This window comes from Passer montanus, unplaced genomic scaffold, assembly GCF_014805655.1.
Source record: "Passer montanus isolate IOZ18808 unplaced genomic scaffold, ASM1480565v1 scaffold23, whole genome shotgun sequence".
In the NCBI taxonomy this organism is placed as follows: domain Eukaryota; kingdom Metazoa; phylum Chordata; class Aves; order Passeriformes; family Passeridae; genus Passer; species Passer montanus.
The window spans coordinates 9584993-9611285 of record NW_024366926.1 but is presented as its reverse complement, the minus strand read 5'-3'; the positions used below and the strand labels follow the sequence as shown (position 1 = coordinate 9611285).

Genomic DNA, 26293 nt, shown 5'->3' with positions numbered 1-26293 from the left:
GCTAAGCTAGAATTAGTATCCTATATGACATGACTAAATCCTAAGTATTGATCATTACTTTTTAAAAGTTCATGAAAGAACAACACCCTGCAAGCATTTAATTTATCCTGCATCTGCACACATGGACATTGGAAGGGATAGCCTGTAACTACATTTGAAAGAGTGCTCTGATCATAATGTCAAAGCCACAGAGGGCTGGGTCCCACTCAGCAGTTTGAATTTCAATTTCCGTGGGCAGAACAAAGGTGAGGGTTTATGAGATCTCCCACCAGTAATCTCTTGCAGCAAATAATCCAGTCCAAATAAAACTGTTTGTAGGAGACTAAAGAAGGGGGAAACTGAGGTAAGCTAGGGAACTGCATTTATTGCATACATTGCCTATTTTGTCAAAATCAGTGCTGGAGGAGGGTGCTTGTTCAGGATTCGTTGGTGTCTGTTGTGACTCCATGTAAAAGCAAGAGTTAGATGGCGAGGTGAAGGAACATGGTGCTGGAGGTGTCATCCTGTTAGTGAGACACATAACCTCGGTCGAGCCCGTGTGCAGTCACAAGAGAAGGGTTGCCAGCTTGAGTGCTTAGAATTTCTGTTTGAGTAATTCTGGTGTGCCTACCCATCCTAAAGTTCCCCATGAAAATATAATAAGTCCCAGTTCATTTAAGTCCTTGAGCAAATAATTTTGTTGTATGTCCATGTCACATTTTACTGTCTGTGAAGAGGCAGCAATATCTTCTAAGGCTTGCACTGGAATGCTGTCAGGGTGGATTTATTAATTTTGGTATGTGCTTATGTGTGGGCTGAATTGTATCAGTACCAAACAAAAGAGTATAAATTTTTAAAGGGGTGGATGCAGTATGTGTTGGCTACTGCTGAGCTAGCAGTGTATTGTGTGTATTTTGGTTGTATTTTGATTTATGTGGTATATTGGTATTTGTGTATTTTGTTACATTGGTATATGTGTATTTTGGTTTGCTGGACTGTCAAGAGGGCACAATATACCAGGATTAACGTGGGTCACATCCCTGAATGCACTTCTGAACCTAATGAGTGACTAGCTAAACCTTAGACGCAGTATGATGTTTTATGGGTTTAGTATTTATTTATTTTTCCTGTTCTCTTTACAAGTGTGCTAAAAGCAAACAATCTGTGACGGTGAGTCAGAGAGGCTAATGGTGTCTTGCACAGAAAATCCACAGGCTTTTTCAACTCCAATTATTTCTCTTTCACCTTCATTGAATTCATTGCTGGTTGAAAGATGCTGGGTGAACAGTCCTAATGTCTGAAATATTCTGACTACAGCTGTGTAAAAGTAGCAGTGACCTTGCTCAGCTTTGCACTTCTGCTGAGAGGAAATGATAAGGCTGTTTCTTGCTAAGCATGGGCTTAATGCTACCAGCTCGACTCATGCAGATTATCAAATAGTCTTCAGGTAGTAATGACCTTTGGTCATGGTGGACATGGGCCAGATCTAAACTAGCGAACTGTAAAAGGATCTATATCCCATTACCAAGCCACTATCTGGTCTTACTCATTAACATTTTAGTGGCAAAAGTTCAAATGAGTTATTTCATTAATAGTCATGAAACTAATTACATTGAAGTGCATCTGTCAGTGGTAAAGACAGCTGACTTCTATGCATCTGAATAAATTCAGTCTGTGTTAGGAAATGTTATTCTGCTTCTAAATGAGATAAACACATTGCAAATCATGAAGATGTATTAAAAAGGAGAATGTAGATGTGCCTTACATGTAGATGTGCTTGATGCTGCAGTTCCTTAATGCAGTTAGTTAATAAAGTGAATAATCAGAAGTGCACTTCAGTAGAGGCGGGGTCTTGGGCAATATTTTGTGCCTTATTTCCTCCCACAGACTCCAAAAAGTCTGCAAGCTAAGAAGGGTAATGGGGCAGGAGTGTTGTTACTGACAACCCTCACATTTGGTAAAACCAAATGCACCCCAGTATCAAGGCTAGTTTGGATATTGAGAGACCTGGGTATAATGAGAGTGAGTCAGGGAGGAGAGAGAAAAGGGAAGAAGTCTTACATCTGTTCCTCCTAAGTTTTGCCATTGGATAGCATTTCTCCAAAGAAGAGACTCAAACACAGGTAAGACAGTGAGTGGCCAGGTCTATTTTTGTAACACAGTCTTCTGTCTGCAAAATGGCACTGACCTGTTCTGGGCTGAACTAAAAAAGTGTATGAGAATATTGTGAGCAGTAACGAGGTTACACAGGCATTTAGAGTAGATGAACCACCTTATATAGTAATTATAGCCAAAAGTCAGCTGCATTTACCAACAATCCACTCTTAGGAAAACTAATATATATGCATAGTTGTTACTATGAATTTGTCCATATTAACATGTCTCTATGTGTCTCATAATGCTGTGGCATTTTGCACGGGTATGAGAAACTGGCAAAAAAAGATGGTTTTCCCTCTTGGCTCTATTGTCTCTGATTTTTGTCTTGCAAGCAGGCTTCAGCAAACTGTTGTGTTCCAGGACATTGCAGGAGGTGGGAGACTCTGAAGTTTTAAGAAGATGATGCAGACATAGAAAATATAATTAAATATTTCTTTTACATCTGGGTAACTAAACTGAGGTACTTCAAGTGACCTGCAGTGAAGTTCATGAGGTGGTACTTTGATATGTAATATACATGCTGTATCCAGTAAGCTATTGTAAACCAAAGATGAAATTCAGTTACTTTTGCTCCTGGTAAGTTCTGGTTTTATTTCTGCTCTTCAGACCTACTCTAGAGAAACCTCCACTGGTGTAGGTGTACAATAGAGTTGTACAATGCAGATTCACAATGCAGACAACCTGGCACCAATGCAAATTACAGTGTTGTAGCACTGCCACAAATGCCAGTGAAATGAACTTTAATGGGTGCAGCTGGGTTGTATGGGCCAAAGATTAATAGAAAGAGAAAAACTGGGTTTTTTTCTTTAGTAGGGTGCAGCTTGGTTCTACTTTGTATGGAATGTTCTTCAGCAATCTGGGAACTTCCAGTTTTTCTTGGGAAGAAGCTAAGCTTTAGTGGGACCAGGGATGATGCCACCTGTATGCAGTGAGATGGAGTCTTGCAAGGAAGCAGGAAGGCAAGCCTGCATTGATGTCTATCCCCTTCTGACTCCCAGCTAATGCCTGTTGTAGGGGTGCAGAGGCTGTAAATGGCTTGGATTGGCTCCTGTGGTTGATCACAGCAGGAACATGGTCAGATGTGTAGTTCCGCCCTTGAGATACCTTTGCTTAATTCACTCTTGAAAGTCAGGCCGCGTGAATTTTTTAGATGAGGAATAGCTTTTTGAATTGTTTCTTTTTCACTTACTAAGCAATATTGATACAGTCAACACACCCATACGGGGAGTGGTAATCTTGCCAATCCAGTCAGAAACAGGCAGAATAAAACACTTCAGAGGTACTGCAAGGAACCCCAGGGAAGGGGAATAGAGTTCAACACACTTTTGCCTGTGAATAAGTCACACGCAAAGAGAGATCACTAAAAGCTGCTAAGTCCCTTGAGAAAGTTTGCTTAACCAAGAAAAAGCCTTGGGTAGGGACTTGGGGGACAAGGAAATAAAATAAGATTGTAAAAGCTGTTGAGTTTTGCTGTCTGACTTAAGGATGTCAAAAAACAGGGTCCACCAATTAATATGCAACCTTTTCAAAGTGCTCTGAAATTTTAAGGAATTTCTCATCGATGCCCCTAAGCTTGCACCCGACCTAAGTGTTTCTTTGGCAGTCAGAGAGAGGTGAAATCTTTTCCAGTTTCTGTGCAGTTTCACCACATATTTTGGCAATGTTTGGCATCCTCTGTCTGTTATTTCCCACTGGGCCTGTGCAGATAAAAAGGACAGGATACAAACATGTTTGTTCTTTGACGCGCAGTAGAGCAGCTTTGCCTGCAGCATTTATGTTTGGCTTGGAGTTGCTGAGTTGTGTTTCTCAGATATAGAAATAGGTGCTTTCTGCCAGCTTGTTCCTTAAGTAAGGGTTGTTCCCTACCCTCCCTGCCCAGTAAGTTGCACTAACTTATGAGTGTGTCCAAAGACAGTGAAGCTGGTGATGGGTCTAGAGGGTAAGTCCCATGAGGAGTGGCTGAGGGATCTGGGGGGGTGTAGCCTGGAGAAAAAGAGGTTCAGGAGTGACCTTATCACACTCTACAAGTATGTGAAAGGAGGCTGAAGTGAGTTGTGGGGTGGTCTTTTTTCACAGAGTGGGTTTATGTTGCAAGGGACCCCTGGACTTCATCTAGTCCAACCTCCCTGCTCAAGCTGGGTCCCTTAGCACATGTTACTCAGTTGTGTCCAGATGGCTTTTGAATATCTCCAGAGAAAAGACTCCAGAACCTCTCTGGGCAACCTGTTCCAGTGCTGAGTCACCCTCATAGTAAAGAAATTCTTTCTCAGATGGAATTTCCCGTGTTCCCGTTTCTGCCCATTGCCTCTCATCCTGCTGCTTGGCACCACCAAGAGGAGTCTGGCTCTATCCTCTTTGCATCCTTTTCAAGTAGCATGTGATGAGACAAGAGGAAATGGCCTCAAGTTGCACTAGGAGAGGTTTAGATTGGATATTAGGGAAAATATCTTCACAGGAAGGGTTGACAGGCACTGGAGCAGGCTGCTTGGGGAATAGTTGAGTCACTGTCCATGGTGTTTTTAAAAGTCATGTAGATGTCACACTTAGGGACATGGTTTAGAGGAGAACTTGGCAGTGCTGGGTTAATGGTTGGACTTGATGATTTTAGATGTCTTTTCTGGTCTCAAAGGTTCTGTGATTCTATTTTTTCTTGTTACATGCATAGTTACAGCTAGAAAAATATGTGTAAAAGCACATTTAGCACTGGGAACAAACACCAGCTTGGCAGTCCTTTGTCCACCCTTACAGGCTGATCAGTGCAGGTGTCTCTACATCACCTCAGCTGTGACCTGGGCTGACCTGAACTGAAGTGAGAGAGTGACTCAGTTAATTCCCTGTCAGCCCTTTTGGTGCTGGCTGCCACGATGGCTGAGCTGCCAAGTGCTGTCAGTGCAGAGCTGTGCAGTCCTTAAGCAGGCCTCTTGGGAAAGGAGATGAAACTACAAAAGACTTGTCAACATCTGTTGGTAAAAACTTCCAAGACTTACCAAGTCATGAGCTCAGATAAATGTTGTTATCACTAAGAGCCAGGCTCCCTTTCTCTCTCCTTTCTGCGCACACAGTGTAGAGCCAAACCCTGAAATCTATCCTCTTTCTTTTTGGTGATGATACATAACAAATGCCACTGATCCAAAAGCAAGCCAGACAAAAACATGGTCTTACTACAAGTGCCATATTTGCTAGGAATGGGCTAGCAAATAGTTTACTGTTTAGTTCTCAAGAACACACTGTTGTCAGCCCAGTCAATGCACTGATGCAGCAAAGCGTTTTGGCAAAACAAATAGAAGGAGGAGGAATCTCTGCATGGGTACTGCTCAGTGAGCTTTTCTGAGTAAGGGGTTTAAACATTTGGCTCTGAGTTGCCTTCTAAACTGGAGCCCTTTAAACTGTTTGTGTAGCTGCAGGGATCTGGCGTGTTGAGCAAAGCTGGGCTTGGCCTGGGGAGTGTGGGAGCCTGTTCACTGGTAAATTTTAGTTCTTCACTGTTCTGCTGTGCAGGAGGCGAGCACATGGGGGAAGGGAAGCACAGGCCAGCAAAAGACTACATTTCTGCTATGAGTCAGCCCCAAAGGAATCTTAATTTTAATTTATTAGTTTTAGGTTGAGCTACCAGCTATTATCGGTGCAGCCAAAACCCCTGGGTCTGCAGAGCACTGCGCTGGAGGCAGACTTGATACCATGACAGGGACCACTTTGGGATCCTTGCTGATCCCACTGCCACTGCAGCCACTCCAGCCCATCTCAAGGTCCAGAGTCATGAGATTTTCTCAAGCCTCATCCCAGGTCCTGGTCTCTGTGTCTGAGTGGTTTAGACAGCACTTGTCTTCAGGGGCCCTGGAGATAGAGACCATCCTTTGTCAGTGGTCTACAAGGATGCGAAGAGTGATGTAGCAGATAGGCTGGCAGTCTATATGGCTGTGCAAGAGCAGATCTTTGTGTCCCTTAATGTTGCAAATTTAACTTTTCCTTTGCTTCTTTCCTTCTCTAGATTTGCCTTCCTTGCTGATATCTCTGCAGCCCAGGTATGCAGCTTGTAGGTAGTTTCCTGCCCAGAGGAGGGCTGTATGTAATTTTCATGTTGCTGTGCTGTGCAGGAGTCTCAGTCAGAGTTTCACGGTGTACATCTTGCTCAACAAGTCCCAGCCTTGCAGCCTGGGGGATTTGCGTTGGCACTGCAAGTGCTGGAAGGCAAAGGAGAAGCTTTTGCAAATTAAAAGTGCTAGGCTTGCCTGCTTCTGTGTGCAGAATGACTCTGTTGTAGGGTAGAGGTGAGACTTGGCTGCCACCTTTGTGTGTCACACCCAGCTGTACCCAGCAGCACCGAGCTTTTCCTCTCCTGTGTCTGTGTTCCCAGTGATTGCTTTCAGCACAGTCATGCAGGAGGTGATTGGGTGCAGGCAGGAGTGCCCAAGCCCAGTTTAATTTTGTAAGGAACCTGAAGGGTCATGCAGCCCATCACCTAGTCTTTAATTATTTTTTTCCCCAAACTTGCCAAGCCCCATCTTTGAAGATGCAAACATTTTTGCACTTGGAAAGCAGAGTCTCCCAGAGTCTGGATGTTCTAATGACTGGGAGTCATCTTCCTGCCCACACTTAGTGGTGGCTGGCGTCTGTGGGTTTGTTCTGCTGCCAAGAAAACTGAAGCGATTATATACCTTCCTCACCTTCCCTCTTGCATGAGAGCAAACTCAACCTGCCAGGATTTTTTAATAGACATGGAGCAGGGAAGAGTTGTGTGAGCCTATGTAAGGCATCAAAAGATATTTAAAAAATAAATAAATTAAAGCATGTGTGGTTAGTGCAGGCCGAGGAGCAAGGTAATCCTTTAGATCTTGTGAGATCAGCCATCCAGCTGTGTCTGTTGTGATAGATTTGCCCAGCCTTTGTGCTAGAAACTGTTTCTCACTGTTATTTTGTTAGTGTTTATCATTTAATATGTATGCAGAAATCCTCAATCATTTAAGATGCTTGCTTGTTCCCCCTCTCCCTCCCAAACTAAGGAGGCTGAAATGAGACTGTGCTTAGGAGAGGCAGCAAAACCTTTTCCTAGTATTAAAAATGGAAATGGATTACAAAAAGCAGCTACATTGTTTGTTTCTTTTTTCTTTTAATGCAGAGAAGCATGTTTCCTTTTCATTTGTTAATTACAAAAGAAAATTCACCAAGGAGAGTCTTGTTAAACAAGTCTGGCATTGAGCAGGGAAAGAAAGCAAAGGACCTGCCTTCACTCTGTAGCTGCTTGATCCAACTCACAGCCATGACCTGAATTTAGTTTCCTTCCAGCTTTTTGTTTCCACATTTTTCCTCCAGTTTTTTTGATCCAGTATTGACAGCTCCAGGAAGGATGACAGAGCCCTATATTTTGTCCCCAGGCACCACATGGAAATGCAGATTTAGAAATTTAATCATCAGGTATGGATTTATTTCTTGTGACACACACTTGCAGCCCAGGGAGCCACGCGAGCAGCGATGCGTGCCCATTGCTGGCAGGCAGCTGCAGGGACTTGAATTTCCCAACCTTCTCATTGCCTGTCTGACTTCCTCAGACCCATCAGAGACAAACACTTCCCCAGCCCATTTTATCTCTCTGTAAAATGCTTAATTTGGGGGAAGCAGAGGTGTTTTTTCCAGGCAGACTAAGAGGCACTGGCTGTGGGAACACTTGGGATGAGTGCCCTTGCAGAATGGTGACCTGAAGTCACTGGAACATCTCATGAAAAGCTTTTGACTAGTGAAAGGAAAGAACTGCAGCTCTAGGTCTAAAACTCTGCCCCCAGAGACAGCATTCAGAAACCTCACAAAGTTTGCTGGAAAACCAACTAAATAGTGAAGGAGCCTCCCTTTTGTGAAGGAGGCCTGGTCCTGGTGGGTTCATGGAGCTTTGGATGCAGACACTTTTCCAGGACTGCTCACTCTCTCCAGTGTACATTAGCATATAAGAATAAGCCATGCAGGGACATCTAGACATCATTCTATTGCTTTCCAGTTACATTAGCTGCAGGATGATTAGGTTTTGTACCAGGATTTTCACATTTTCATTTTGGCTACAGGATGTATGCCAGAAAGGTGCTTTATGTGCCACCCCTATAGTTTAAACACTGTATGGTTTAGAGTGCTTCATGTACAATGGTGAGGAAGAGAAGAAGCTGCTTGAGAATGTTTTTTGAACTGTTGCTCTTTTGGATCAATGCAGCCACTAAATTCACATAGAGACATTACCAGCTTTTTCTTGGTCTCAAGGAGCTCCCAAAGCATTGCTTATTAACACATCCTGTCATCAGTAGGTTTTAGAAGGTCTAATGGAATCAATTCATGAGCCTTCTCAGAAAGGTGTCAGCCTAGCACAGCCTGTGAGCACCAAATTTAGCCAAGTTATTTGAATACAGTTTTACTCAAAGTTTATGGTCGTCTTGTGAATGCAAATGGGGTTAAATTTCAATTACATGATGCCACATTCTCAACTAGTTACCTCTTCTGTGAGTAAATCCATTTTCTTTAATCATTATTTAAGAGGCTCATTTAGCATGTTACCAGTAGTAATATTATCAGTAGTATTTCATTTTTTTCCATAGTGCTGGTGTTATTTAACCAGAGTGAGTGAGGAGTAGAAGTGGGATTTATTCTTCCCACCATCCAAGCAAACAAGCACATTTGAGACATGAATAGAGTGTGTAATAGTGCTATAGGGAATTTCGTGTATATCAGCACATTGTTTAAATACCAAGATAGAAGAACAAGGAAGCACAGTCTGATTTAAGTACTAACAACAGGTACAGTTGTGACTAAAGTCTAGTTATGTCCATTATCTGCTTTGTAGCCATGCTAATATCCTTGTTTTATTTAGAGCAAAAGCTGCCAGGGGTGGGGCAGGATGGGTGCAGTGGCAACTGTAACACAGATCCAGCATTTTCCAGAAATGTGGATGAAAAGCTCAAAGCTGTATTTATGAGAATTCAGTTCCCAAAATAACAAACTTCTGCAACTACAGGCTTGATTTATCTTTGAACAAGTCACCAGGGTCCTATGAGATTGCTAAATGTCTAAGGCGGGGAGATGCTGATTGTTTTTGCTGATAGAGTTGACAGGTAGAGCAACTAAAACATAAACTGTCGGCTGAAATGAAAAAATTTGCAATGAATCACAAACTAACTGTGTTGCTTGGCCCAACCTGTTCTACCAATGGGACTGAAACTGCTAAACCAAAACTTTGAGCATGAATATTGTTCCTTCTTGGCAAAAGATAGAGGACTTGAATATTTTTCTTCAGAGGTTTCTCTTTGTCACTTGTCCCTCTGTACTTGCTGTCACCTTGGTGATTCAGACCAGTGGGAAGGGCCAGAATGAAGGGCTGCACTGGACATGTCCACGTGAGCTGGTGCACCCCTGTACTGTGCTGACCATGGGGACGCAGCAGCCTGGAGCCCCAAAGAAGCAAAGCAGAGCTGGCTGGCAGTGCAGGTACAGGCTGACTGCAGCACAGCAGAGCCATGGCCAGGATGCAGGCAAACACAGGGACACGTGTCTGTGTTGGTGGTCACTTGGTGGTGGTGCAGGTCGGGGTCTCTCAAATGTTTTTGTTTTCAGTGAGCTGGAGCCCCAGTGGTCTGGAGAAATTGGATAAAGTAGAAAACCCCTTGCAATGGGGCACAAGAGCAATCATTGGCATAGCTCCCTAAAATGTGAGCGAACTCTTTTCCCTTGGTGCTTTCAATTCTAAGACTATGTGCCTTTTGGAAAACAGGCTGAAGTGAAGTATCAGTCCAGATGCAGAGTAATTGTGTAAGTCTCTAATACGCATTTATAGCATGCTTACACTATAAATCTCAAAGCAAGCTACAGCAACAGAAGAAGCAAAACCAAAAGCAGTAAACATTAGCAAACTGCCATTTGCTCTAGGGTATCATGGAAGTGGAAAGGCTTGTTGAATACACAGCAGTGCAACTTTTTCCCCAGGCAGTTAGGTTAGCTGGGTGGCAAACGTGCAGTTGCGTTGATCATTACCAGACTCAAAGAGATAGCATTTACCTTCCCAAGGAGAGGCTCATAAAAGCAGGCTACTGTTAATGTGTACTTAATGCCCAGAAACTGGAGTGCCCCACCCCTGGAGAGTGTGGTAGGTGCTTGGATGGTGCAGGTTTAGCAAGAAAGCATCAGATACTGCCCAGTTGCATGTGTGGGTTTTGTGATGGGGCCGCCAGGTGCAGGGGCAGTGAGGGTGACCAATGCCTGGGTGTTGCTTGTGTTCAGCTGGTGGGCTCTGGTGGAAGAGTTGCAAACCACTGGGGCAACTCAGGGCATCCTCTGAGAAAACAATGTCTTTGGGAAGATCACTTTCTACCCCTTCTCTTGCCCACCAAATCCTGCATGCAGGGGCCAAGGGATTCTTGTATTCTGTTTGCAAAAGGAATAGAGCATCCTTGAATGAGATACTGATGCAAATGGGTTCGTGTGTCATCTGATCATAGCATGAGGGAAACAGTGGGCAGATACAGGAGGCAGATTTACTGCTGACTTTACAACAGTCCCACAAAAGAAAAGTGGTAAGCATAGGTGATGAGAGTGGAGAGTATTCTACTATGGTAGCTGTGTGATACAGAAATTAATGTAGGACTAGCCTGGCTTTTGACTGGAACAGATTTTTTTTTAACCTCTTTATAGGCCACCCATAAGTTAGTAAACCTGACATGGAGAGAAATTTGAGCAACATCCACAAGTTACAGTGGTGTACCATCCAATGAAGAAAAGAACAGCAAATGGAATATGTTAGGAGATGTAAAACAAATATTGGTTATATGACTTTTGAGAACAAACCAAGGTCAGGTAACTTAAATAAGTTCTTTACTTTCATGGGAGGCTGCTTCCTGTTTGAGAAGAATCTGAAGCAGGATCACTGACATGCTAACAGCTCTGCTATTCATTTGCAATGATCTGGTTCTGCTTTTTGTCCCTTAGTGACCACAGCCATTGAATTCTGACTATTGATGTATGTGAATTGTTTAAAAATTTATTCATATTTCTGCCCTTGCTTGCTCCATTTGTCTGCCTGTCCAGAAGAGCTGGATATCAGTCACTGCTCTCTCCTCATAATGCTCCTTTTCCTTTTCTTGGGTCAGCCACTTCCACCCTAGTCCAGATTCATCACCTTGTTTGTGATTTCTTTCCTTTTGACATCTCCTGTCTTTTAACAGGTCCCCTCTGAGCAAGATTTAGCAGAGACTAGGACAGGCAACTCCATTTGTATATGTAACACTTTCATGTTATACTTGCTAATCCTTCAGTAACCTGGTCTTCTTGTGCTGCGATGGAAAGTGAAATACGGCTAAGCAGTTTAGTATCCCATCTAATTAGGTGAGGGGGTGGCTAAGGGCAGAATGCAGTCAAACCATCGTGGCTGGAAGCAAAAAGAGACTCAGACTCTTTGGGAGACCCAGTGTGTCCTGCCAGCTGTTGAGAGAGACAGAGGGGTGTGTGCCAAGCATGACGCTGGAGGCAGAGGTGGAAAGGCAGAACAAGCTGTCACAACTATATTGCTGACAGGATGGAGATAAGCTACATTAATGCCTTGTACTTTGTACTGCTTTGTGCCACTCCTGCTGGTTTATGCCGATTGTTTTGGACTTGTTCAGGAGTGCAAGTGGGTTGTCTGAGGGAAATGGCCAGAAACCAGCCAGGCTGTGATATTTAGTTGAGGAACAGGTGTTGGTGATTGTACAGCTTTTGCTACATTCCTTTGTCCCATTTTTTCCACTACAGGTTTCAGAATGTCATCCTGCTTCTTAAATTTTGTGCACCTCAGATCCTGAAAATTCTCACAGTAATTAGAAAATTATTTCCACTGGTTTATTGCTTGCAGTATTTCTCATGGTGTTTAATATACTCCTCAAAGAAAGATACTGTCTTGACTGATTTCAAGTAAAACAATTCTGGATTTAATGGAGAAGCTATAGATTACGGTCAATCACATGGGAATTGTGACAGGTTGAGTATCCAGAGTATTAGCAGATTTTTTATTAGCAGATATTAGCAAAGTACCCAGAAATTTATTAGCAGATTATTCTGGGTATTAACACCTCCACTGGGAATGAAAAGCAAGAAACTCTTAAGTAAGTAGTAGTGAGGTTTAGCTCACGAAAATGCCATTTGGTAGTGACAACATAATCAGATAATGCTACCTTCACTGCCAGTGGACACATTGGACAAGTGGCAAAGCATTGTGCTGGAAGGAGGTAGCAGCATGTAAACCTGCCTCCTAGCTACTCCAAACTGCTTTCTATTGCAAGTTTTGAGCTCTGCTGAAACACCTTTTTGTTTGTTCTGACCCGATTCCCAGTTGATTAAGAAGCAGAATGGCTGTTGGGCAGAGCTTTTTGTTTTAGAGAGGCAATTGAAAAGATTATGAAAAGATTGCCCTTTTTTTTTTCCTGGATATTGCCAATTTCCAGTTGGTCAAGAGTTAGGTCTGGCTTCACTGCAGCATGTACAATAGCATCCTTTGTCACTTGTTCTCTCACCCATAGACAAAGATCACATGTCCTTGAAGATTCTATTAGATACACATCAAGCAGTCCTTGACATCATGCATCAAAAAGTACTGTGGGACCAGTCAGAGCAGGCAGTTGTTCTCAAGATGACCTGATTTTTCTTTGGTAGGAGATGCTGGAAGATATTCTTTCATTTGCTTCTCCACCAAAATGTCCTTTTTTATGAGTTCCATTTGCTGCCTTCTCTTCCACAGGTTGCCTGGGCATTCAGAAAGTTGGAAAGCAAGACATTTTATTCCACAGTTCCATTACTGCAATGTCACTAGTACCAGTAACCCATTCTAATCAAAGCTAGGCCCCCAAATTGTATTGCTGGCTTGCTCTCATCCATGTGTATGGCTTTAGGTCTTTAGGTGGGGAAGAAAAGGGGAGTAAGTGTATATCTGATGTGGTTTAGGAATGGTATGTGCCAGTTTAGAATTCCCGCTAAAACCCATGCTCCTCTCACTCACTCCTGGCCACTCAGAGGAGAATTGGAGGCACCACATGTTGAGATAAGAACAATTTGCTGGAAAGAGCAATGAGAAGAGAAAACAAACAATAGCAGCAGCAATGACAGAGGGCACAGGAAAGGAAGGATTCACACACCCAGCAGCCAACAGGACTGGACAGCTCCCCCTGCCATGCTCACTTGACCAAAAGGAATCCCTTCTTCCCAGAAGAGACTCCCTTATGTTCAACCTTGGCAGTGACATGTGGTGGTACAGAATAACCTCTGGGTCCTAGCCATGCCCCCTCCTGGCTACTGCAAAATTAACCCTCTTCTGGCCAAACCCAGGACAGTATTCTAAATTATTATGCTTTTCAGGCATCCCTTTAGTTTGGTTTCCTCCAGGATAATTTAATGTTTTTTCTAGCACTGAAAAAGTTATATGGTGATGCTTTTTATAAGGTGATCAACAAGCCCTGGCTGTAAGTTCTTAATTGTGTATTACTTTTTCCTGTCCTGATTCTACCATTGCTCTCTGCTCTATGGGAAAATCATGCATGACTCCTTTGGCTGAGAACGCTCTAAGGGAAATCAGAACAGTTTTATTTGTTTGTGTTTTGCAATCCACTGACAGTTGTAGCAACATCATTTTCTGAGGCTGTATTGCAGAAGGCTGGAAGTGAGCAATGTCTGCTGGAAAGTTTTTTAGGGTGGATAGATAGAAAAATAACACACTGCTTGCAACCCCTCCATTTTCCATGCTTCATCTTGAATGACTGCTTTTATTTATTTAAATGTTTTTTGAGATCCAACAGACACTTTCCCAAAATAGTTACAAATTGTTTTTGCAATGGTGGAGGGACCTGAACTTGCCATTGTGGTGCTGAGGCTTTCTGCAGGTGCACAGGCAAAGGCAGCTTCAATTAATTATTCTTATTGATCTGTTAGTTGAATTCTGTTTTGTTTTGTTTAATAAACTAATATCTATCTTCTAAGCAGTTTAAAACAGCAGCACCTGTCTATGTAAATAACGTTTTGAGTTTCTTCAGGGATCTTCCTGGATTTGAAGGACTTACATTGACGTACTCCTTTAAGTGTAAAATGATGAAATGTCATAACCATTGATTAATTTGATCAGATAAAGCAGATCAAAGGAGTAAGGCAGTTTGGAAATCTAGTTATTTTCATGCTATGTCTGTATGACATACCTCTTTGGCATCTTCATTAACTGCTTTCAGGTGAGAGGTAGGAACAAACAGAACGATTTCAACTGGGAGGATGTAGGTTAGTAGTCCCCAAGTTCACTTGCAGTTGTGTTTACTAGCTCCAGGTTTTTATGGTGGAGGCCAGAGGTTTACATCTACATTGATGAAATTAAAAGTGAAAGTACTGTAGCTTTTCATCAGAACTGCAGAGCCTGTGACCTACATTAGCTTCTCTGCTTTCTGCCATCTCTCCACCAACTGCCTGAAAGTCTCAGCAAAGCCTGGAAAAACCAAGTGGAATTGGGACACCCTGACTTGTCACCTGTTATAACCCCAAATCTTTATCTTAAGAACTATGTATGTTGTCAGAGTGATGCCAATGGATTTAGCAGAGGCTCCTAGTCAAGGAGTTCCTCTGACTACACTGAGCTTCTGTAAAGGCTCTTTACAGGGACGGGGATGGTCGTCATTTTTCCAGTAGGGTCCTGTGGGGCTAGATTCAAATCTTAGCACTGGCCCTGTAAATCTTGCAGGGGGTTGTGCAAAAATGGTTGTTACATAGGATCAGTGTCAGATGCCATCCCTGGGATATGGCCCATCCTTGGGATGAGTGGTGGCACTGAGGATGGGGCGGCGCAGGCTTTGACTTAGGCTGAACCATGTCACTTGGGATGCCAACTGGGTAGGAGGGTATGGTGTGGCTCACCTCAGTCACCCAACCCACTGGGCTGCAGCTTCCACTGCTGTCTGTGCCAGGTGACAACTTCAGGAGTGGCTGTTGTCGTGGCAAGCACACTCACCTGCCATCTCTGCTGGGTGGGTCCCCATTCAAAGCTTAAGTGGAGGAAGTGCTCTGTCTGGGGCAGAGCCAGAGATGAAGCTGATTTTCCTTCAGTGATAATTTTGGCAAATTGGTTTCAAAACCCAAAGTTTTGGAACTTGTTTCGGGGTCTTCTTCTGAAGTGCTTTCTATTTGTGAGGTTATTTTCTCTTGTCACATGGCTTGTATTTGGGATTGTAACAGGAGTTTTTTAAAGATTTGTAGTTTGTTCCATCAAGCTTATATGAGGCTTGTAAAGAACAGGGGACTATGCTTCAGAGCTGAGTTTACCCCTTCTATCTGAAAAAAAACCCCAAATTATTCCTGAATTTTAACTTTGTTTTCTCACCCTTATGCTTTTCTTACATTTTCCCACTCACAGAGAAAAGTTTGCTGCTTTTTTTTGTCCCTAGCTGCCCACATTTTAAGTGTGTGCTAATACTCTGTCACACGTGTGTTTTACAAACATGAGTGTTACAAATTACTGGCAAACATTTCAACAAAACGGATGCAACCATCAGGGAGGTGCAGGACATGAGCCACCTTCCCCCATGCCCCCACACTTCCGTGCCCTTGTTTCTCCTCTCTGTAATTTTAGGGCTGTTGGCTGCCCTGCCAACGCAGGAGTGGTTTCCTGGCCCTGGCTCTGACTGAATGCAGTGTGGGCAGAGGCTCAGTTGGGCGCAGCCTCTCTTGCTTCCCTGGGACAGCGCTCTTGCAAATTGGATGGTGGTGAACTGGGGCTACCTCCACTGGACCAGTGATGTACCACAAAAAAATAGTGGCTCTGCTCTTCAGAGATTGCTGCCCCTGCAGTTCTCACCTTTGGCACTCTGACCTGGGCAGTGGGGACCTGGGCTTCAGGCTGCCCCTCAACTCAGCCCTATGGCACTCATAGAGCAAGAGCGCATACACAATTCTTCCTCATCTTCCATCCTTTTCAGCAGTGTTGTGCTTGGGACAGTTCCCACAGTAGTCCTCCTGGCAGCCTCCCAGCCCTATGTTTCTTTCCTTTGTGTGGATTAAGGAGTCGGGGCAGTGACACAACTACTGTGTGGCAGTAGTGACACAAACTGGGTGATGGCAGAGAGAAGGCACATGTGGGGGAATAGCAGTTCCTGGCCCATGCGTGTTCCCAGGGCTCTGACTCCTCTTCCCTTGCTCTCAGGCCAGAGAGAGGTGCCTGGAGAGTTGCTCCAGCCCTGGGGGAAGCACAGACTCGTGCATCCAAGAGTACCTGTCACGAGGAGGCTGAATGGCCTCTGAGACGCAGGCTTTAGAAATCCGGGGATCAGATGACTGGTATAAGATACGTCTGTGGTTACTCTCTGATAGCTTTTTACGTCAAAGACCATCATCAGTGAATCACCTACATGTGTGTGTGACTGCCATCATTGCTGTGCTAAATATAAATGTCAAAGAGTATTGAGCTGCAGGAATAAATCAGACTCTGTTGGCATGTGTGTATCAGACAGGCCTTCCTCTTGTGTGTGTCCTTCTCTCTCTGTTATGAAGGCTGCTATCAATGGGAAGCAGCTGCAGGAACTCAAATCTAAGCCAGGAGTACAGGTTATATTTTCATACACAGATCTGTCATATCCACACATTGGATTTCTTCTTGCTGGTTCTGTCAAAATTGTATCAGTGAAGAGAGAGAGAAAGGTTTGCTTTGACAGTATTCCTGAGGTAGAAACACTCAGAGACTGAGAAGCGTTTTCACACCCTTTTTTATACAAAATGTGTGATTTTTAAATAAGCACCAGAGAGAAAGTAACTACCAGCCCTGCTGCCTGATCCGTGGACATGGTATGTTGTGTGATTCGCATGGGTTCAGGTTAAAGCACTTGAGCTAGACTCTCAAGTTAGCAGCTTCAATTATAAACACAAGATATTGTTGTTATTTTCTGTTGAAAGCTGGCAGAAAGCAGTAGGAAAATTCCCTTATATTTCATGTAGCCAGTTGTTTGGTTTTTTTTCCAGTAAATCTGGTTGGGATTTACATCTACATCAATAAAATGGTGATGAAGGAGGCCAAGAGAAAAATGTCAGGAACCTGAAACTGCTTGTTTACTTTGCAGCAACACTCTGCTTTGGCAACTGCAGTGGTTTTTTTTTTTGTTTTAAATCTGTTGTGCTCCCTTTAAAACAGATGAAGAAGTGGTAGTGAATTTAAAAATGAGCCTTGAATGTGCAAAGCAAATACATCTTGATTTTAAAAAGCTTTAAAAACCCTATGGAATGTAGAAAGAGGGGGCTAACACCACTTTACTACTCTCTTACTGAAGGCTGTTATGCAGATAATCCTGTATTACATGATAAAAGATAGTTAAACAATCTGTGATAAGGTTGTCTTTTGGGCATTTCTGTAAGGACTTTCCTTAAGGAAAATCCTGTGGAAATAGTCAATTTTATAACACACACACACACACACACACACACATATATATCTATATATATATCTGTTTCGGTTTACTCATTAACATCAGAGAACTCTACAATAATGACTCAGGCTGCTATTTTTAGGGGGAAAAATGGCAACAGTGCATCTGGGCTTGAAACCACCTCCTTCAGCAGTACTGCAATATTCAGGGCTATTTCACTTTGTATTACAGACAGGGGGGACGTCTCATGCTGTTGCACATGAGGCTCACCCTCAGGCTTTGGTCCCTAATTTTAGAATACTGTGGTAATTCTTACATCTTCAGCATTTTATAAATATCCATAAAGTGCTTCTGTGGAAGTCAGGATTTCTTAATCCTTAGCCATTTGTTTACAATTGCTTTCCGCTTTGCATTATTTGCTGCCCCTTCCCAGTGTTGTATTTTCCTGCCTGAGGCTTGGGTGGCTGTTCTCTTCTTGTCACTCCACGGTGCCTTGAGTGGGCTTTGCTGCGGGGGACTCCCTGGCTGGAAATGAGGAGAAGCTTTGTTTCTGTCTTTCTTCATCATTCTCAGTTTCTGCCTCCTTCTTCTCAACTATACTTTTCCTCTTTCCTGTCTCTGTGCCTCTGCACAGGCATGCCCATGGATGCAGGAAGCATCCTTCCAGGCGTTCCAGCACTGAAAGGACTTCAAGCCTCCTTGCCTTCCATGATGTCCCAGATTTATGTCCATCTTATGGCTGCCACCTCCCATCATTTGCTGCCATGCTTACTGTTCATCCTTTTTCTTTCTCACATCATGTCTCCCAGCTTCTTCCTCTCCCTTTGCCTCCTGACACAGCCATCTCTCTGCTGCTGTTCTGGAAGATCTGTCTCACATCTTTATGCCATAGCCCCTCTTGCCTCCCTCTCTTGTAGTAAGCCAAATATAGCTTTTAATAGGTTCTCCAGAAACCTATAAAGGGGGAAAGAGCTGGCAACTTTTGTCAGAGGAACATGGAGTTGTATTCAGTAGAGATAGTACTTAGTCCCTGAAGTCTGAAAATGTAGGAAGGTGGGAGACAACTGTGAGAAACAGAAATGCCAGAAAAATGTGGAGGATTTGGCAGCCTTGTCTTTATGTCTACTGTGTTACCCTGCAGAACAGAATTGAAGACAAACATATGAATGTGCTAACATTTAAGTTATTGAATGCAAGCCTGTTATTGAATTACTTTGAGGGATTTGATTTTTTTTAGTTTCAAGGTTAATTTTTTTAGTCACCATTCTGCTCTATTTAGTTTCTCTTCAGGTAATAGTATTGAAAAGGTACATTGCTCCAGAACAACTCCAAACCTCTGTCTTTCAAAATGCTTGTTCAATATTACTCTGCTTTGGCTAAAATCATACCAGACCTAATTAAATTCTGTCAGATTGACATTCCTTTATGTCACTAGCCCAAGACCAGACTATTGTATGAACCTTTGGGAAAAATCTATCATAAAAACACCAGTAGGAAACTGGTTAATACCAGTCTAATGGAGTTTATCAGATTATCTTAAGAGTACATACCTCTGCAACCCCTTTGTAACTCTATCACCTGGCCTGCCCAGTTCTTTTAACCATTGTCAGGCTGAAAAAATGGGGGAAATTCAAAGTCCTTTGAGTGCAAAAAGTAGCAGGGATCAAAACAGTGGATGATTTCAATATCTGCCTAATCATTATTCAGTATTGTGCTTACCTCTGATGGGAGATAATACTACTGTGTCCCTCCTTGTCTTACAGCTGCTCTCTGCAGTTCACCTCATGTGCGCAGTCAAATCTTGCCATGATACAAAGCTGCATACCCTGGGAGTACTATTTGCCATCATTGTAAATAATGCTATACTCATTACAAAGCTTTAAAGTGACCTAAAATTTATCTATTCTAATTACTGTAACATAATTATTGACCTCAATACATTGATTGAACTCACAAAAGATAGTTTCAGTAATAAGAAGCAAAATGAAATGTTACTTGATATAAATATATAGATTATCTGGCTCAGGAAGAGGTGGAGACAGACAGAACATAGACCCGAACTGCTAACTCATCCAGACTGCTTTTTTTTGTCTTGAACTGAAACTGAAGTTGAACCATTACTTTGAAATCTCGGCTGTGTTTGATCTAGAACTGAACTGTTTTCAGTTTGCCTTCCTGCAGAGTGTCTCTAGCTAGTGCTCTTGAATCCTGACATCCTCCAGTGCCAGCCTGCATGGCCTGTGCTGTGTTGGCAGCTGCATGGCAGCACTGCATGGCAGTCTTTTCCCTGCACTGCTTGGGATGTCATCCTGCACTGCTCTCAGTTGCTTTGGAGATCAGTGCAAGACAGACCTCACCCATGCCCAGGGTGGCAGTGGGCTGGGCTTCATACTGCTGCTGAAGAGGCTGCAGAGAGAGGACATGGGAATGTAGTCCAGACACACTGAGAGCCTGCTTCTATATTTCAGCCCATAAATCTTGTGTAAACAGGTAGGTGGTTCAGTACGAGCAAGCTTGAGGTGGTTCATCATTACCCAGACTGGTTAACAAATATTTACTGATCTCCAGCCAAGTTAAAGTGCAGTCATGCTTTCAAATTGGTGATTCTGTCCCTTCCCTGACCAGTGAAGTAAAAATAAATGCTTTTTTTCTGTATTACATGAATAAGGGCCGACACTTTATCATTTTTAAAACCTGGTCATGATAACCATTGCCCTGGCAATTAGACCATCTCAGTGCACAATGTGAGAGGGTGCTGGCTCTGTGGTCATCCTGGTCTTCCTGGGGCTTTTTTCAGCATGCATACTAAAGCTCACCCAATGGATTACAGGCACTGGGTCCTCCCTTCTCAGTGCATCAGGTGTATTTTCATGCATTTTACAACACAGAGCTATAAATGTATCAGTAGAAACAGTTTCTCAGTAGGCAGAAAATAGCTGGCTGCAGAATGCTTCCTGATATGCATCTGTCTCTCTTGGGTTAGTTTTTACTTAGCTTTCAAACTTACATAAAATTCAATTCATTTATCTTGATTGAAGGTTGCATGTGCTTTCTTTGTATTTCCAGTCAGATGTGCTACAGCTTTCTTAGTTTTTCTGAACCTTCCAGGAAGGAAGACCCTTGGCCATCAAGGGTCTCGTGATCCATTATGAGTTGCCCTGAGGAGACACAGGCACATGTTGTGCTGTGCCACACTGCTTGGGCCTCAGGACCATGCTGTGCTGGACAGATTCCTTGTCACGGGGTAACCTCAGCTGGCCAGCCACAATGGAAGAGCCCAGAGGTGGCATCTACTTGGTACCAGTAGTGACACCATGGCATATACTTGTTTTTATCTTGAGGTGAAGCAGCATACTGTCATGTAAACATCCAGTTGAAAGTCCTATGAAAAGTCTGAAGACCTCAATATGGGTGAGCCTCTTTCCCAATGGGAAGCTTGGGCAGTGTGCCATGCCCTGATCACAGGGCTGTCTGCCACTGCTACCCTCCAGTGTCAGAAAGAACTAAAGGTCTTGTAGCCTGCTGCTGTCTTTTCAGTCATGTTAATGAAGTAATTACCTTTCTTGAGAGTATTTGTCATTCTTTCTTGGTGTACTATAGGAGCCAGAAACTCCTGATTCAAAACCGTAGTCCACCCTATATTTGTGAATGTAATGATAAATTATGTAGAGAAAATTCTATTCTTGAATAGATGCCCTTCCAGTTAGGCCACCATTAATGATGTACATCATTAAGCCTTAGTCAATATAATGTTGTGCTGTGTGGGAAGGAATCCCAGGCTTAGTCTATTTTTCACCTCTAATGGTTGATTTAAAATGAGTTACAGTAGCAGAGTTCAAATATTTGGTGATTATTGCTGAGCTGGACTAGGATCAGGCAGTTTTAAAAATAAAATTTGCAATTTGAAGAGTATAATTGAAGTTCCTTTAGAGAGCTTTGCTTGACCTTTCAGCAAATGCACTGGATTTCCTGAACCAGCACTCACAGGCAGGGCAATGCCACAGGGCAGTGCCAACCAGCATGGTCCTTCCTGCTGCTTAATGGGGCTGTTGACCTCTCCTTGCTGATTCTCTGCTTCTTGTGAGGCTCATCATGGTGTGCTGCAGTGCTGATGATGTTACAGTGTCTTTTTAGGGGAAACAGTGGGAATCTAAATTTCCACATAGGGAGGATCCTCCAGGAAACAAAAATTTATATGAAAAAGATAAATGAGGCACAGAATGTGATCAGCTGGTTCAAATACCAGCCATGTTTTGCTTGCAGAAGTGTGTCTGGGCTCTGCCATATCTATTCTATTCCTCACAGAAGTTCAGTCTTCTGAAACTGGTGGAGAATGGGAGGCAAATTTGTCTGTCCTTTTCCAGAATTTCCCCAGGGTCAGTTTTGCCTGCACCCAGCCCTGAGTGTGTGCAGGCATGTAGTTTCATACAGAAATGATAAGCTCAGCTGGGATGCAGGAATGTCTCCAAAAGAGTTTCCTTTCAAGGAAGCGCACAAACCCTTAGCAGTGATGTCCATATGTGGTTCTGCTGTGTATCTAATATTAATTAAATATTTGACTGGTGGTTTTTTTGTTTTGTTTTGCAGGAAGAAATCTTTCCTGTTTTCAGCTCTGTACGCTGCCTTTATATTTGGTGGTCGGCACCTAATGAACAAACGAGCAAAATTTGAGCTGAGGAAGCCGCTAGTGCTCTGGTCTTTGAGCCTCGCCGTCTTCAGGTAGGCACTTCTTCACACCACCTGCCTTTGACACCAGGCCCTGAAGAGGTTTGGGGTTCTTCACCTACAGCAGCACTGCTAATGCAACAACAGGCTCACACAGAAATGTCACTTCTTTGCTTCTGCTACTTAGGGCTGTGTCCTGACCCACTCCTTAATATTGAAATCATCCCCTTTGACTTACTGGATTATAGAGCTTTTAAAGAGGGGAGAAATCAATAACAAAGGTGAAAAGACATGAGAAAAAGCCCTTACCATTACAATACATTTACCATGCAAGCTACAAACGGAAATAAGATAACATTAAGATGTTAGTCTTGTCTCACCTGCTAGTAGTGTTATGTTTATGTGGTGTGTATATATGGAATATTTAGTCAGGACTCTGATCTCCATTACAGTGAGGTAAAACAAAAGTCACTGCTTTGATGACAGGTAAATTAGACGACTGTAACTGACATCAGGAGCTGACTTCTGGTTATTCCATCACAAATTGCTTGTGACTGTAGCAAAAAGGTGGCTCCACAGGGAAAGGCTGGTTTTTAGTGGCACACATCTCTTGGCTGTGTGTTGACTCCGTATTTAGTATGGGGAATGTAATGTTTGGATTGTTGGTAGTTGTTGAAGTCAGAAATAAAACTGGCCAATCTGAACTCCACTTTATATGCTTAATATGCTAATTTTTAATGAGGCTGATGATAAATGAATGAATAAACAAATGTTTATAAAAATAGCCCTTACCAACACATGGATTTGGTACAAATTACTAGTAACAGCACACAGATGACCTGAGGAGTATCCTTCATTTCAGAGACTATTGGGACTGTAAGTCAGAGCTCACTGAACAACATACACACCATCCACAAACCATTATCAAACACTGCTACTTGTACCTTTCTAATATCAATATAATAATTACTGATTATATTACTTACAACTACTTAAAACACGTTTGCTTACTGAGCAGGTGTGAATGGTGCGTTGCTTTTCACAGGGTGGGAATAGTTTTTGCTGAGAGATTCTATAGTCAAATAAAGCAGGAATGGGGAAGTTTGGATTTTTTCATGGCTTTTCCTTTTGTTCTCCAAGATTGTATCACCTTGAAACTTTCCAAAACTCTGGCAGGGGAAAACAAATTGTATTTCTAATAGGTAATACATGCTAACAAAAGAACTTTAATTTAGCTTGGTTTTAATAGTTCATCAACACATCAAAGAATACCTCAGAGCAGACAAAACTTTCAGTGGTCTGGATAACTTTGAAAGCAAGTTTAACACTGTGGAAATTTGTAATTTCCATTTGATTGCACTTGGTGCTGTATTTCTGGCTATATGTCTAGAATCATTTTGCTTTAAGGCCCTGTAAACAATTGTCATTGTTTGTTCCACAAATGGCTGAATCTCAGCAGCTGTTGAATTGGTTCCTAGATGGCATTTTGGTTTTGGATCAGTTTGTAAAGTTGTTTGCAGCCAGCAGGATCCCAGTCCTTAGCACTTTCTTAATGAATGCAGACAGTAGGAGCTGGATAGGTTACACAAAGCATTTGTAGTTTAATTCTCAATCTGAGGTGGGGAAGCATGATTTTGGAACTCTCCTTTGCATAAGATGTCTAGGGAGAATTTAAAAATCAAATTATTTTGAGATGTGGCTGACATTCACAGTGTGGGATTTTAAAGCAATTTCACTGGCTAATTTCCTCCCAAAATCTGAAGTAATCAATGCACTGATCAATGAATAGCATGAATTTACACTATACTGCCTAGATGGACTTTGAAATCAACAGATATATTCCTTTCTGATTGGAGTTTCCCATCATAATCATATGAAGTAGCTAATTCATGGCCAGCATGAGCTGCTGAGTGATGCTGGGCGATATAAAACTGTGGACTTCATGTTTTGAAGCTGCAAGCTGCCAGGATGAATCTGCCACAGAACCACCTCAGGGCAGGCACTCGAGGAGAGCTCTGCATGTACAGATGAGAAGCATTGGACAGGACACAGTTGGGAGAGGGATTCACAACTCCACAGTCTGCTTCCTCTGTCAACTCAAATAGCAGCATTCGGGGACAAGGGTTCCCAAAGCACTGCAGAACTCACCTTTCCTCTGTATTTTGGGAAAAGAGACAGCAGAGCGGAGGGGGTGTGTGAGATGTTTGGCCTGCACAGAAGCACTGTGCATTTAACCTGCTGGATTTGCCATGGGCATCAGGTGATTATGAAAATTATGACTATGTTTTGCTCTTCTGAGGTGCTGAGTAGTGTGCAGAAGAGTAAAATAGGGAAAGGGGAAAACCAACCCCAAATGTTTGAGTTAGACAGTGTGAAACCTTTGTAGCTTCCATAGCAACGTGCAGTTCCATACAAAAGTGACTTCTTGCCTGGAAAACAGGAGAGGTGACAAAGAATTCATGAAGACATGAGACAAAGACTTACAGAAGTGTTCACTGGTACATCCATTACCTGGTGCTTCAGCACCAGTGTCCTTTCTGGGGCCATTTGTCACAACCTTACTGACTGTCTTAGCAAGCAGCACTTGTTGAAATGCTGTAAACTTGCCAAGTAACTTAGATTTGGTTTTTTTTCTGGTTCCTGTAGTAACTAGGTGTTGCATTTATATATGCTTGGTCTGAAAGGCATTCCAGCTTCCTCCAAAGGTCTATTCGGGTATATTTAGAAGACTGTAGACTTACTATGAATCCAGGAAAATGCTCCTTAAATTTCAAAAGGCTTCCTCTTTGGCTTTTTCTGGGATGCTAAAATGCTCTGACTTTTACAATACCTTGCAGAAATTCTAAGTAATGTATTTGTCTGCCATGAGTGGTTGTACTGAGGAAGAAAAACCTGCCTGGAGAGCCCTCAGTATTCTGCCTCAAGGTCAGTGTGAGGCTTTTTTCTGGACTCCCTGTTTATCTTCCTTTTAGCACTCCTACCATTTTACTTGCTTCAAATACCCTCAGAAATAGTAACACTTAGCAGAGGCTGAAAATATGTGTTTTGGACTTTAAAAGAAAAGGAAATTGCCTGCCAGACAATCACATGGTTTTTCTTCAGAAGGTATCCTGTATGCCCTGGTGCTTGCCAAGATCATTTAAATGTGGTAGCTGCTACAGTAGGAAACTCGCCACGCTTATAAATAAACAAAACAATTACACCATCCTGCTGAGCTTGCTGAGCATTCAGGAGCCTGGTCAAGAGCGAGTTTTGTGTCAACATTGGCAGCCAGCAGGATTTCTGAGAGAAAAAGCAGCTTTATTTCTCTCTGAAAGCATTGCCTAGTTTTGAACATTTTGTCACTGAAAACTTCAGTAGGAGCAATGACAGTAAATCTTGCGTTTTGTTTGGAAACCATCATCTCCTGAAATCTTTTGCTGAGAAATCATTTTTAGATGCTGGGGTTGCTGGGCTGGTTTGGTCTTTTGGTCCCTAGCAGGTTTGTTGACTTGTTTCAGTCGTTGAAGATTTGTTCTGTTTTGTTTTGATTTGTTTTCTACACTTTAATTAAGTGTGTTTACCCAGCCTGGTTATGTACTGAGGTCATTCGGGAGCAGAACCATGTTGCTCTGTGGTGACAGGAACCTGCTGTTAGGCAGCTACACAAAAGGTCTTTTTTCAGTCCTGTAAGACCCCAAGGAAACCATTGCTGTTTCACCTACACAGTTAAAGTGACAGTCAGTCCTGAATTTTTGAATATTTTTTTGGGGCAAAACACATCAAACCTGAATTGCCAGTTTTATATTCATGACACTTTGAACATAAAGTCGGGACCATTCGTTGAATGTTTTACTTGGAGTCTATCAAAGCTGAGGCCAGGACTCACAGAAGGATACAAAGTCATTAGTTCATGTTTTCATTACATCTCAGATGTATTTTTGTAATTCCTTTTATAGGCCATGGAGTCTGTGTATGGGTATTTTTTCTTTAAAGGAGTTTAAACGTGTTTGATCTCCTTGTCTTCACAGAGGACAGCAGCATGGCACCATTTTCCTATGCATCCTTAAGGGGCTGACAACAGAAGTTTCAGGGTCAAGGCTCTAACTAATAATAGTAAAAGGTTGTCTTCCCTA

The 26293-nt window shown here is 42.7% G+C and overlaps 1 protein-coding gene across 1 annotated transcript in view; it reads left to right on the top strand.

Moving 5' to 3' along the window:
* Positions 1 to 26293, top strand: part of ELOVL6 (ELOVL fatty acid elongase 6) — a 79886-nt gene that overhangs the window by 28651 nt on the left and 24942 nt on the right. Inside the window, exon 2 of the mRNA XM_039710545.1 lies at positions 22101 to 22232. Coding sequence (XP_039566479.1) covers positions 22101 to 22232 — 132 coding nt within the window. The remainder of the gene's footprint in view (positions 1 to 22100; positions 22233 to 26293) is intronic.